This window comes from Anabrus simplex, chromosome 9 (genome assembly GCF_040414725.1).
Source record: "Anabrus simplex isolate iqAnaSimp1 chromosome 9, ASM4041472v1, whole genome shotgun sequence".
Classification (NCBI taxonomy): Eukaryota; Metazoa; Arthropoda; class Insecta; order Orthoptera; family Tettigoniidae; genus Anabrus; species Anabrus simplex.
This window is the reverse complement of record NC_090273.1, coordinates 144,156,942-144,171,449: the sequence shown is the minus strand read 5'-3', so window position 1 is coordinate 144,171,449 and position 14,508 is coordinate 144,156,942. Positions and strand designations below refer to the sequence as shown.

General features: G+C 38.0%; 1 protein-coding gene across 1 annotated transcript in view; it reads right to left on the bottom strand.

Moving 5' to 3' along the window:
- Positions 1 to 14,508, bottom strand: part of LOC136880965 (carbohydrate sulfotransferase 11) — a 58,889-nt gene that overhangs the window by 18,029 nt on the left and 26,352 nt on the right. Inside the window, exons 3-4 of the mRNA XM_067153523.1 lie at positions 9,341 to 9,489; positions 1,023 to 1,194 (exon numbers count right to left, since the gene is read on the bottom strand). Coding sequence (XP_067009624.1) covers positions 1,023 to 1,194; positions 9,341 to 9,489 — 321 coding nt within the window. The remainder of the gene's footprint in view (positions 1 to 1,022; positions 1,195 to 9,340; positions 9,490 to 14,508) is intronic.

Here is a 14,508-nt window from a genome sequence, read left to right as displayed (position 1 = left end):
CACCAGTTTATTGATTTTGTGTTATGTCATTCTTTTTCAGGAACCTGTGTTGAATAGGAAGTGTTGCTTAACGTGTAATTATGTTTCCTTTTATTTCCATTGAGGATTTGAGTGGATGCGAGTTGCGTGAATGCCGCATGCTTTTCTTCGTGAGCCCTGGAAAATATGATATCATGTTTTTGTTTCTTTGAATGTATATTTTGCCATTTATGTGATTTTGAATTTTTTGTGTGGTTCCCATCCACATTGTTTGTTATGCTCATGAGATAGCTCATGGTTTGAGATCTATATATTTTGAGTGTAGGATGTTTTACCACTCAGCGTGTCATATATATTGTACAGTTAGGTTTGTTTTGTCCCCTCCCCCTTTGCGCATTAGATCACGTCTTTTCTTAAGGTTAGGGACCCCACTGCAATGTCAAGTGTGCAGAAATGGGGAACGTACTCATCTACAGTTAAAAGTGTTAACAAAAAGTAAAGCCAGGAGCGTGGTGTGAGCACGCAAGACCATGTGTTAAAATTATTGAAACTTCAAGATTTGATTTGATTTGATATGTTAAGTATGTGTGTCGGCATACATTGTAAATTTGTATTATATTCTGATTCTCAAGATGGACTTTATCGAGCTAAAGAAAAAGCAACAATCTGAGTCGTGTAAAATCTGGATTATTTGATACTTTTGCTTTATTTGTAGTTTTAATTGACCTCACCGTGTCCGTATTTAGTTATATGTTCCTCATCAAGATCCAGGGTTTATGTATTTTTAGGGCATTACTTTTATCATAGTTCGGACTGAGCACGCCTGGGATCAGCTGACTAGTCTGGGGCAAATTACCTTGATGGTAGAAACGGGGACAGTATGAAGAACAAACACAAACACCCAGTCCCTGAGTCATACGCAACCGAAATCCATACCCCAGCCAGGAATCAAACCTGTAGGCCTCGATGCTGACCATTCAGCCAAGGAGCTGGACACTGGCAGGTTGAAATATCACTTGAAAATGAAACTGTAAATCGTATACCTCTTCAGCCTCTGCATACTCCAGCTCAGGATAAACTACACGAGCAAGTTCACTCAGTTGTTTCTTGGTCGAAGCTAAGTCACTCTCTGAATAGCCTCCCAGCAGGCAGAGGTTGTACAACCAGGTGGTGGAGGCAGCTTTGTAGAGAGGACACCATGACAGCTTGTGTACCCTACCAGAAAATACAATATTTTATAAATACTAATTTATATATTTATTTATTAGTTGGCAAAGCATATGTTGGTACAGTCAAGATCAATTATATACTTTGAATAATAACTAATTTTTATTACACTTTCCTTTTAACAAATTAAAAAAGATCAAGGACCACTTTACAATCAACTCCAGAATCTAAGAAAAAAATATAATTAATCTCACTATTTTCCCTAAGAAGCTACATACATACTAACTTAGTCTCTGGTTCCTAAAGCTCATGCCAGTCATTATAAGTCTTACAGGGTGTCTTGGATGGCAGCCACCTTATGTCCAACTACTCCCCTTCCAGTAACTAAGTTACAAAAAGATTTCAAGATACTTGGAAGGAAAACGGATAACACGTCCTGAATGAGTAACTCTTTTATCTTGATCCAGAGCCACATTCTTTGATGTCAGTTGTGTCTGATCCTCACTTGAGGTTCTTGATGATGATTGAGATGTGGCTGGGACACCTTCCACTGGAGCATCAGGCAAAATGTATGCTGGTTTCAGTCTGTCGTTGGAGATTTTTACCTCTTTGTTCTTGATTGCAAGGGCAAAATATTTATATGATTTCTTGTTTACCCTATATGATCCCTTGTAAGGTTTTTCAAGTGATGACTTGATCTTCTCTGACGAAAATAAACCTGGAACTGTGAAGATCTATATGTACAAATGATGTGTCTCAATTTTTATGACTGCCTTTCACTGGTTTTAATCTTGCTATTTGTTGTTGTAGCTTACTGACAAAAGATGGAGATTCTTTTTGGTGTGTTGAATCATCAAAGAAATTACCAGGTAGTCTGATTGTTGAGCCATAAACCATTAGGGCAATAGAACAGTTTGTTTCTTCTTTAACAACACATCTTAGTCCTTGCCTCTGGATCAGGGTCCTGCACATATATTATAAAGTTCACAGAAAAGGTAAAAAAATGAATAAAGCTATCATACATTATTTACAGCGATTACAATATTTACTATCTCAGATCTAATGAGTTTAAAGGTTTGACTGTATCAGATGTCACCAACAGGAAATCAATCCATTCCCCTTAAACAACACTCCATTACAATGCGCTGGATGGTTTGGTCATTGGGGAGACAGAATTTTGTCCCACTTGAATAAAGTCCCAGCACAGACTGTTATTAGTCCAGATCCCGTTCAGATCAGAGTGGCGCAGATTTTCCTTGGTAAATTAAAAATCTAGAGCAGGCATTCTTGCTGAATTCAGAAAAGACCACAGCTTGGGACTAGCTTTTGTGGGATCAAAATGGTTCACCGGGCTTGACAGATTAGTGGATGCCTGGATTTAACCCTATTTCTTTGTAGAATAGGAATATCCTCATGGATAGGCAAATAATAGTGGCGTGTGGCCTCCGCAGAAGCCTTGTACAGGTCTTTCAAGTTGATGCCCCCGAGTCATCGGAATGAACCAATAAAGGTAAAAATCTCCGACCCGGATGGGAATCGAACCCGGGACCCCTGGACCAAATGCCAGCAGGCTAACCATTCAATGATGGACCAAACACGATAGGCAAATTAGAACTGGCCATTATCTTAACATTACCTAAAGGTGCAAATTAAAAGAGAAGACCTCTTCGTGTAATTCGACAGGAGTAGGCTATGCTCTGACACTATGCTCTATCTCATCATCATCCACTATACAACACATTACATTGGACACCCAAACACAAACATTCACATTATGATCTTAGCCTCGGAGGCAAGGAGTAACTTACTCCTTCACCGAAGATGGTGTGCAAAAATAAATGAAGATCATAAACTGTCCATCGTCACATCCAAGTGACTCATATCGAAGTGCCTGAATAATAGAACACACACATTTTTTCACAGAATTGAGACTGAAAGAGATATTTTTTCACAACCGCTTGTCATGTTAATTCGGTGGTGCGGCTGCTCAGCATTAATTTAATGTCACCCTGTATGGGTGAGTTTTCTGTGTGGATCGTTTATTGTATAGATTGACAATTTTTCCATCCTGTTCAAGTACAACAGCAAAAGATCTGAAAGCAGTCATTTTTCATTTTATCACATATAATTTTTACAGTGTCAGCAAGTTTTTACCAAGTCAGCATCAACTAACAGAAGCTGCTTGATAAAGCTTCTGGTAGGAACTTAACTGTTCCAGGAAGCAATGTGTGTGTGCGTGCACAACCCTGTCCATAACTTCACATGAACAAAAAATGCAATAATGAGGAAAATGAAAACAGAAATGAAATATAGTTATCTCCATGCACTGTTTCTTGAATTATGCTGGAAACTATACATCAAGTAATTCTGTGGCATGGTCAAAAATGGCCAATATAATTTTTTATCAAAATTTGGATAGTAACAGACACAAAAATGGTTTATCCTGGCCCACAACATATTAAAGGGTCAATATTTCTTATAAATATTAAGTGAACAGTTAACATTTAATTAAATAAGTCCCTTGCCAATAATGTTAGAATTTTAATGAATATGATAGAAAAATGCAGTATTTAATCAGTTTATTTCCACAAAGAAAGTAAGTTTTTACAAAATGAGTTGTTGAAAAAAGAAATTGGAAAATTATAAAGCAAAACTTCAAATGCTTATAGCTTGAAAACACAACGTTTGATACTGGCCCTTTTAAAGCCAAACCACAGAATTAATTAAACTACTTTCATATTTTCCCCATTAAATTATGCCATATAGTAGTATCCTTCATTGGTGACTAGCCTTGGAAGTACTTCCCCCATCTATTATTACAACACTCCCAATGCCATTTCCACTTATGGAAGCAGTCCTGGTAGGTGTGCAGTTCTACCTGTGATTTCTGTTTGACCTTTTCAGTTGGCTGAAATCATTATCCTTACAGGATGAATTTCAATTTGGAGAATAGGTCAGGTGAGTAGGGAGGATGGGGAAGCACAATATTATCTTAATGTACATCAAAAAATCAGGAATCAACAACAAAGAGTGAACCGGCAAGTTGACGTGATGGAGGTTCCAGAAATTGTTTCTCCACGAATATGGTCTTTTCTTCTTGACATTTTCCCTCAAACAATTAAGACTTAGAGACAATACTAGCAGTTTTCTGTTTGATCCTCAGGTAGAAATTCACAGTGCGCAACTCCATTTAATTAAGAACAAACTGTCAACAACACTTTCATGTTTGACCTGTCCTGCCATGTTTTCTGCAGTCTTCATAAATTTTTCCATACTGCTGTGAGTCTCCATACACATTTTCCCCAGCCTGAATCAGAAGCAATGTTGATATGATGCTGATAATATTTAGACATCTTGACAAGTCCTCTAAAGAATTTTTTTTTTTTTTTAATAAGCCTCATATATATATATATATATATATATATATATATGATATAGTGATTGTAAAATGTTCCAAATGAGAAAAATAATTTCATATCCCTGTTATACAGGATGTCCAGAAACTGCTGTGTAAGAACACCAGTACATGAATTAGTAGAGTATTCCAAGTCCACTTATTTCATTTAAAATTTTTCCAAGTGTTACGATGCATGAGATTTGTCTGTTAAATTTGAGCATCTGGTAAAATTGCTTTAGAAGTGTGGCTCAGGTTGCAAAATTATCAAAATCATGTGGGAAAGGGAGACTCCCTCCCCATTATCGACAATATTATCTTAAAACACTTGAGAAAGAGAGAAGAATCATTAGAACGTGCATCAACAAATCATACCAAAAAGATGGACACTGGAGAGTAGCTTCTACTGAAATAGTCTACAAGGAAATAGAACCAGTAATGAGCACAATCAGGAAGAAACACATTTCATTTTTTGGACATCTAATCAGGATACCAGAGAACGGGATCATCAGGAGAATAATAGAAAAAGTGGATTACAGAAATCAAAGAAAGAAGATATGGATGAACTACAAATTACAAATTACCTAAGAAACAAAACTGACAAAATCAGGAAACTCACAGACAAACAAACCAGACTGCAAACCAGGATCAACAAACAAAGAATAGGAAAGCAGACAATAGAAAGGGTGATTTCTGATGAAGAAAGAATGATAAGATCCGAGAGAATGAAGAACTACTGGGCTGACAGGAAACTGAAAAATTCTTTGTGTAAAGTTGGCTAGAGAGGTCCAATGAAGGCCATAAAATGTAAATAATAATAATAATAATAATAATAATAATAATAATAATAATGAAATGGAATGGTATGGCATATGGCTTTTAGTATTATTGTTTATGAATTTCATTTTCCGTATTGAGAGATTCAATGTATAGACAAGAAATGTGTTTTTCCACCATCTGAGGACAAGTTCGGCTCACCAGATGAAGGTCTTTTCGTGTGCCTCCCGTAGGCGACCTGCGCATCGTGATGAGGATGAAATGATGATGAAGACGACATATACACCCAGCCCCCATGCCAGCAAAATTAACCAATTATGGTTAAAATTTGCAACCCTGCCAGGAATTAAACCTGGGACCCCTGTGACCAAGGCCAGCATGCTAACCATTTAGCCACGGAGCCAGAAATAATAATAATAATAATAATAATAATAATAATAATAATAATAATAATAATAATAATAATACCAGAGGTACACCAACTCCGTACATTCAAACTAAGCACCTTTTAGAAGGCTATCTATAATATAAGCAGGGAAACTCATTTCAGAAGAAGTTTGAAGGTTTATCTCCAGATGTCTCTACTGTCAAGTTATGTGCTCCCTCTGGGGAGAGGATGGACAATTAATTTTCAAGAGAAAGTTTGTAGTCATTAGTTGGTAAAACTGAAGTGTTTGCAGATTGCTTTTGGCGTTCTAAGGTTATCAGCACTTCTATTTCTTTCTGCCGGTGTAAAATGTTAACCAATAAGGAATTTTTGAAATTTATTTAGTCAACCAATCAAATTTGGGGCTGTGTTCAGGACTTTGGCCCAGAGAATTCTGGAACCTTCCTCTCTGCTATAAAAGCTGGGACCTTTCGGGCCATGTTGTCTCGCGATCTCTCCAGTCCAGCAGTAGAGTGTGTTCATAGAGGAGGCAGAGGTCACACCCCGCCCATCTCTGGAAGGCCCTCCAGCTCAAGGTAATGGCAGACATCTTTTAATAATGTAATAGTCTCTGAAAGCTAACTCGAGGGGAAGGTCTCAAAATTCTTTCTTTATATGATCTTGCTATGTAAATTTTCAATCTGGTTTAAGATCTTAATCTAATCTAGGGAATAATGAGTGGGAACCCTCTTGTATTCCCCAGTTTGGTCTTGAGGTGACTATGATTTCGTAAACTTTAAAATTTATCTTTTCTTTGTAATTTAAAACCTTCTCTCCCTCTAGTCACATCCGTAGTATAGGCTTAGCCTGTGTAAATTAGGGCCTGCAGGGTTTTAGGTATTTTCAACTGAATTTCAGAGGAGTGCAAGTGTTCGCCTCTTAACGTTTTTATTTGGCCAATAACTTTCACCTTTTCTTTTTCACTAAGGCCAGCCATGTAGAATGGGTACTTACTGCCTCTGTTAAAGTTTACTACGATTATTAATTTCCTATTTAATTGTAAATTAGACTGTTGAGCGGATTTTGTTTTTGTAAAAGCTAGATTGTGCCTTGGAGAGGCTTGAATCTTGTAAATTTTGGAGCTCAGTCTACTGAAAGGAGCAAAGGTGCCCTTGTAAATTTGTATCTTGGGAGCTTCAAGCTCATTTTGTTGAATCGTTGTTGTCTGGTTGTTCTAAGCTTTTCTGATATTTTTTCTCGAGCTCATGAGTTAACCTTTGTCCTATTGTTATTTGTTATTGTTTAACAAAGTTTAAAATCTAAAAATAAACACTAAAACCCAGGAAAGAAAAAAATTGCAAATTTTAGAGTTTTAAATTGAAATTTGATCTTTTCTCTATCCACGCATTCATGCCTGCATCTTCTTACACCTTTGTAAACCACAGTATCCCCGTAATAATAATAATAATAATAATAATAATAATAATAATAATAATAATAATAATAATAATAATAATAATAATACATTATTATTATAATATTAATATAATAATATAATATAATATTAATAATGAAATGAAATGGTGTATGGCTTTTAGTGCCGGGAGTGTCCGAGGACAAGTTCGGCTCGCCAGGTGCAGGTCTTTTTATTTGACTTCCGTAGGCGACCTGCGCGTCGTGATGAGGATGAAATGATGATGAAGACAACACATACACCCAGCCCCTGTGCCAGCGAAATTAACCAATGATGGTTAAAATTCCCGACCCTGCCGGGAATCGAACCCGGGACCCCTGTGGCCAAAGGCCAGCACGCTAACCATTTAGCCATGGAGCCGGACAATAATAATATAATATATATATATATTATTATTGTTGTTATTGTTATTATCATTGTTATTATTATTATTACCGAATAGAGTGGCCATGGATGTTAGCCTGCTATGGCTATGGAGCCAAGGTCTGCATTCGGCAGATGAGAGGGTTTGAACTCCACCGTCGACTGTCCTGACAATGGGTTTCTGTGGTTTCTTATTTTCATTTCCAAGCAAATGTTCCTCTTAATAGGCCACAGCCAACTTCTTCCACCTTCTTACCCAATGTCATTCATCATCATTTATTTCATCTTCATTAGCTCCTCTACCGAGGTTGGTGTCAGGAAGGGCATCCAGCCATAAGAATGTGGCGGCGGTGTTACTTGAATGTTGTGCACCAGTACGGTTGAACTGTGCCCATGTCCTACTTAATAATACTATGCGTATTATGGTCTACACCCAGCATCTGGCTGCCTGTCCTAAGTCACATACCACCATCAAATCTTGGAAGAAAAAAAGCATTGATTAGGGAATACAATAAAATCTTAGCAAATCCTGGACTTCCACTGCATCCTGATATTCCTGACCTCAGAATCAACAGACTTCATCCAAGACATCCTCCTCTCATAGTTGGAAATAATCCCACCAGATTTAACATCGTTGATTCCTGGAGAAGAGCATGGCTTCAAAATGCTTGAGAAGCATGTTGGCTATTACCTTGCATTTCTGAGATTGTCTCTAGGTTTGATCTGCCTCGCAAGGTATGGACAACACACAATCGGTTGGGAACAGGGTATGGAAGATGTGGAGAGTCACTCTTCAAGTGGGGAGTACAATCCTCACCCGCATGTGAATGCGACGCACCAGGGAGAAATAGAGCTTACAGGGGAGAGTATGAGGAATTCCTGATGGCAACCCAGAATTCCATCCGATACATCCAAGAACTAGATGTTTGTTATAGTGATGAATGTAATTATGTTTCTCAGATTGTAGCCAAAAAGCCATATGCTAAATAAATAAATAAATAAATAAATAAATAAATAAATAAATAAATAAATAAATAAATAAATAAATAAATAAATTTGTATATCTGACATTACTGAAAGTATCAATAGTATCAGTAGTCATTAAAGAAAGAAATTGTATCTGTTTTAGTGGATACCAATGTGCAACTTTCCAATTTGTAAAGAGAAATTAGAATAAAATGTTAACTTAAATAAGTAAAATAAAATGTGCAAAACTTTTTTTAAATTTTTAGTAAAAAATATTTTTGGGGTCTGCCTGGCAGCCATGATTGTTAAGGTACAAGGTCTGTGGTTAACCAGTTTGAGTCCTGGAGTTTGTAGAAAATGTGATCATCAAAATGTTGGCCAGCAGAGTAGGAAAGGTGGTGGTAGACAATTTCTAATCATTAGATTGCCTGGATTCAATTCCAAACCTCTCCACAATGTTCATATGGAGTGGGAATATATGACGCTCTTGGTGATTCATCTATCGGATGGCGAGGTTAAGCCTTGAGCATACTGTTTGTTGTTATTCGACAGGAGCATACTATGTGCTGGCACAAAGTTTCACCCTCTCCTTTCCTAATACCACATCATGTCATTCATTTCGTTCTCGCTATGGAGATTCATCTCGCTTCATAACTGATCCCGTAGAGAAACGAGACAAGTAGCAATGTGATGTTGCCAGATTCTCACATGTAACAGCCAATTCTGACACATCAAAACACTTGATAAAAATTTTACTGAGAAAAATAGAATAGTCCACAAATGCAGCTGTTTGTCGACTTAAATAGTACATTCTGGACACCCTGTAAACTTGCTGGTATTTAAGGTCACTTACTTGTCTATGTAGAAGACACTGTACTGTGGGGTAGGTGGGTGCTTTATTTGTGATGGCACAGCTGACTGTCGGTAGAGACCCAAGTTGTATTTTCTACACACTTCCTCAATCCTCTGTAAGCGAGTAGCACTTTCTGCTTCGGCATTCATCTGTTCAAACATTATGTACCTCTCATAAGTTCTGTGACTATGCAAATAAATATGAATACAGACAAACCTCTATATCATGATTTGTCAGTGTGACATAAATCCAATTGTCAAAAAAGTCATGATTTATTTTCAGACAAAAAAATAAATTTCACGTGCTGAAAATTTGAGTTATGCCCATGTGTACTAATTTGGTTAAAATCTGAAATTTTTGTATCAAACTTATACATATTGTATTTGTCTACTAAGTAACTGAAAGGAACAAACAAGTGTCAAGTCATGTAGAATAAGAACATATAATAGAATGAACAATGTTGGAAGAGGGAGCAACAGAAAGAAGAGAGTAGAACTCCATTTATACCACCATTTTTAAATAGCATAAAATCATGGATTGAATAAGTCTGGGATGAAAACACAAAAGCCATCTTCAGATACAGTAAAACCTGCCTCTAGCAGAACCTTTATGAACCAGAAAACTGTCCATATTGGAAAATTTAAAATGTGAGTTTACCTCTTTTTAGCAGAGCCTGCCTGATGTGGAAACAGAAGGAAATTTTGCTACAGATTATTTTCTCTTGTAGTAGCTGTATCTTCTCTCACTGATCCGAGTTCTATCTCAATATCTTCTCTTCCCCCAGAGAACTTCTTTCTGCTTTCTATTTTAACACGTTGACCACCAGGACACAGAACAAGAAATGTCCCAGTGGCCAAAACTTTCTTTCCACCTATGGCCAAGATACCGACTGCTACAAACTCTCGAACAGTGTAGTTATGGTAATGTCAGTGCAGAATATTACATGGCCATTGATCTAGAAGCTAAGTCAGAGGAGGCATTAGAAAATGTCTAAGAGTTTGTCACCCGTCACCTCCAAGAAAAGGAACAGAAATTTATAGCAAAAAAGATGAGGATGAAGACAATGAAGAAGATGGTTTATGTAACGTGAAGTCCTACCAATATGCCGTAAATAACATTCACTCTATTTCACTAACGAAAAATGACACGGAATTGTGCAATATTATTTGCCGAGCTTGTATTTTAACTGAGATAGTTGTGTCCAGCGTACAATTCTGGATTACTTGAAGAAGTAAATGACAGTACTGTACAGTATTACCGTTGATGTTATTTCTATCAAACATGCAATTTGTATTATATTAGTGTATGTACATAGACTCTGATTACTACCTTTCACTTGTCAAGATTAATATGCAACCCTTTAGGGAAACACCAAATCTCCAAAGTAGTCATAAGATACCCAGGTTCAACACTCTGCGACTGCGCAATGAGGATTGTGATTTTCAGGATACCTTCAGGAAGAACACAGAGAAAGAAGGATGGCCTGCCTTACAAAAGGCCTTGCTGGATGCCACTCAAGAAACTATCTCTGCCTCATCAACCAAAGGCAAACACCCATGGCGGAGTACAAAGTGTGATGAGGTTATAGAAGAAAGGCATAAAGCCTGGACTAGGTGGAACCAACATAAAATTGAAGCCAATTATGAAGCCTTCCTCATGCAAAAAAAAAAAAGCTACAGCTAACACCATCTGCAGTGCCAAGAGAAATTACCTCAGGAGCCTAATGCAACAGGCTGAAAATAATTTTCAGAGAAACAACTCAAGAGACCTGTTCAAAGGATTTAAGAAGCAAACGACCCAGTACACAGCTCCTACCCTCATTCTCCACGGACCAGATGGAAACTTCAACTGAACAATAAAGACTGCACCAAAACTCTTGCAGATTATTTCCAGAAGCTACTAAACGTGGAGGAACCTAAAGAAAAGCTTATTTTCCATGAGCCTTCACACAGGAACCCTGATTCTCAACCACCTATGAGAGAAGAAATAATGGACATCATTGGTGGTCTCAAGAACAACAAGTCTTCAGGTGAAGACGGCATAGTTGCCAAGATGGGGAAACATGAAGATCACCAGTCTTTGGAGAGCATCCATCAAATCATAAAGGACATATGGACAACAGAGTCCCTACCAGAAGGATGGACGTCTGCCGTGATTCATTCCCTTCACAAGAAGGGAAGTATGACAGACCTCAACAATTATAGAGGTATTTCCATGTTAATAATAAAATTGCAAAATAATAATAAAATAATAATAATAAAATTACAAAATTACCTACAAGATCCTCTCTGTAGCCCTGCTCAATAGAGTCACCACACAGCTAGACTCACAGTTAGGTGAATACCAAGCTGGTTTCCGTAAGACTAGATCTTGTCCAGAACAGATACACAATCTTAAGACAGTTCTCAATTACAAAAGCTGAGGTGGACATCCCTGAGTGGTGGTCCTAGTAGATTTTCAGAAAGCTTATGACTCTGTGGACAGAGACACCCTTTTCTCCATACTATGGGAATTTGGTCTGGATGGGAAGACCCTACGATTAGTTCAAGCCACTCTGAGGAACACGACGTCCAAGGTCAGGTTCAGAGGTGAACTATCTGAAAGATTTCCAATCAGAACAGGAGTTAGACAGGGTGATGGTCTCTCCTGCATTCTCTTCAAATGTGTCCTGGAAAAGATCATTAGGGAATGGAGAACGATGCTACCACCGGGAGCTGGACTGAAGCTTGGGTACAAGAGAGACAACCTCATTGTCCCGTGCCTAGCCTTTGCCAATGACCTCATTCGACTGGCAAACAATATAGAAGAGGCTACCTACAACTTACAGAGTCTTTATAGTGTAGCGGTTAAGACTGGCCTGAAGATCAGCATCCAGAAGACTGAATTTATGACCAATATCAAGGAGGCCCCTTCTACAATTCCTCTCACAGATGCTACCATACGAAAAGTACCTGCAGTTAAGTACTTGGGAGAATGGATCTCTGTGAATCAGAGCGAGAACCTAGCCATAGGTGCCAGATGTATCAAGTTTGAAAGGGCTTATCACTCGTGTTGTAGTATCTATTCATCTAAATGCCTCTCCAAGAACCTCAAACTCAGACACTATAACTTGGTCATCAAACCATCTGTTCTGTATGCTTCCAAGTGCCTTGTAATGGCTAGGAAGGGCCCACTCAGAAAGCTGGAGTTAAAAGAGGGGAAGATCCTGAGGAGGATATTAGGGCCAATCGGAGAGGAAGGAGGCACTTACAGAATCCGCCATAATGATGAACTGTATGAACACCAGGAGGACATCCTCTCGTCTATAAGGAAAAGGCGCCTGATTTTTTATGGCCACTTGGCCCGTCTGGATTCTGAAAGACTCACCAACAGGATATTCACAGTAACAGGAAGATGCAAGGCTTCTAAGAACAAATGGATCATGTCAGTTAAGTCGGAAATGGAACAACTAGATATCCCACTGGGACAAACTCATGACCGACTACTGTTCCATTTAAATCTAAGAATTTCATTTTTGTCCGTATTGAACTGAGAATGGAAGATAGGAAACTTAAAAGGGTCCACCTTTTCAATACAAAAATGTTATAGTTTATTTACAACATATATTTACACTTGGAACTAGTTTTGACGGTTTGGCGTCATCTTCAGCCAAAATGTGGGAAATAGGCTAGCATGTAGACATTTATATTACACAAGGCGTTTCATTAAACAATACACATCTTACGAGGAGATAAAAACAGGGACGAATATAGAAACGAATGAATCGTTGAGAAAGCAAAAGTTATACATATTAAAAATAACCTTAACCACACATCTTGCAGTGCGAAAATATTTGCCTTGAATGATTCCTGAATACAAAACGCACGCTCACACACTTCTGAAGAGCCAGCAGGCAGGAAAAAGTAAGGTGAAACCTTAAGAGTTCTTCTGAGAAGAGTTCATCATTTTTTCTATGTTCCGACTAACTAATGAAGTCTCCCTTGAGTTCCTGATAAACATACACAACAGGAAATTCTCCTTCACTCTCAACAATAGCTATAGAGACCAACGGTAAATTGTATTTTAAATACTGTGCAGAGACGTGAAAGCACGATCTTGAACATCTTGAACCACCTTTGAAAGACTCTCTCTATATTACATAGCTTCATTAACACAACCATTCTGTAGATGCACAAAATAATCTTGTAATCTTCACAGGTCCGGTATTCAGCTCGACAAGAATATAAAATTGGTATTAAGGAATACGTTTTCTGAGAGTTTGGAGGTTGACTGTGCCAGTATTTGTGGTGTATTGTTGCAGCGTTACGTGTAGGGTGGGGGCAGGTTTCTATGATGTTTATTGCGGGACATAAGGCGGTAAAGCTATGGCGCAAGATGAAGAGGAACAGAGCGTGTTGGATAGTTTAGGTCTGGGGAGCGGCCATTGTTGGATTAGGAGGGGAGAGGGAAGGAGCGGTAGGGGTGGAGGAGTGGAAGGAGGGGAAATATGGAGGGTGATGTGGTGAAAGTGTGTGGTGTGACAAAGTATTATGCATAATGTGAAAGACAGATCTGTTTTTCGGGATATTCATGTTTTTGAAAAATTCAATGAGAAAGTCGAATAGGATCTTTGGTTTCTCTGAGATATCATTTAAGTTTAGGTTGGGATTGAAATATTGGTCTAAATGAATATAGAGGTTTTCAGTGACGTCTAGGAAAGAACCTTTGTTTAGAATATCTAATACCTCAAGATCTTGATTTATTTCAGTAAAGTTGTGCTTAAATTCTTTTATATGTAGGCCGACCGTGGAAAAACGGTTGTGTTTTATGGCATTGACATGTTCTGCATATCTGATTTTAAAGCTGCAGCCTTTATATTACACAGAAATATGGCCGCTCCCCAGACCCAAACTATCCAACACGCTCTGTTCCTCTTCATCTCGCGCCATAGCTTTACCGCCTTATATCCCGCAATAAACATCATAGAAACCTGCCCCCACCCTACACGTAACGCTGCAACAATACACCACAAATACTGGCACAGTCAACCTCCAAACTCTCAGAAAACGTATTCCTTAATACAAATTTTATATTCTTGTCGAGCTAAATACCGGACCTGTGAAGATTACAAGATTATTTTGTGCATCTACAGAATGGTGGTGTTAATGAAGCTATGTAATATAGAGAGA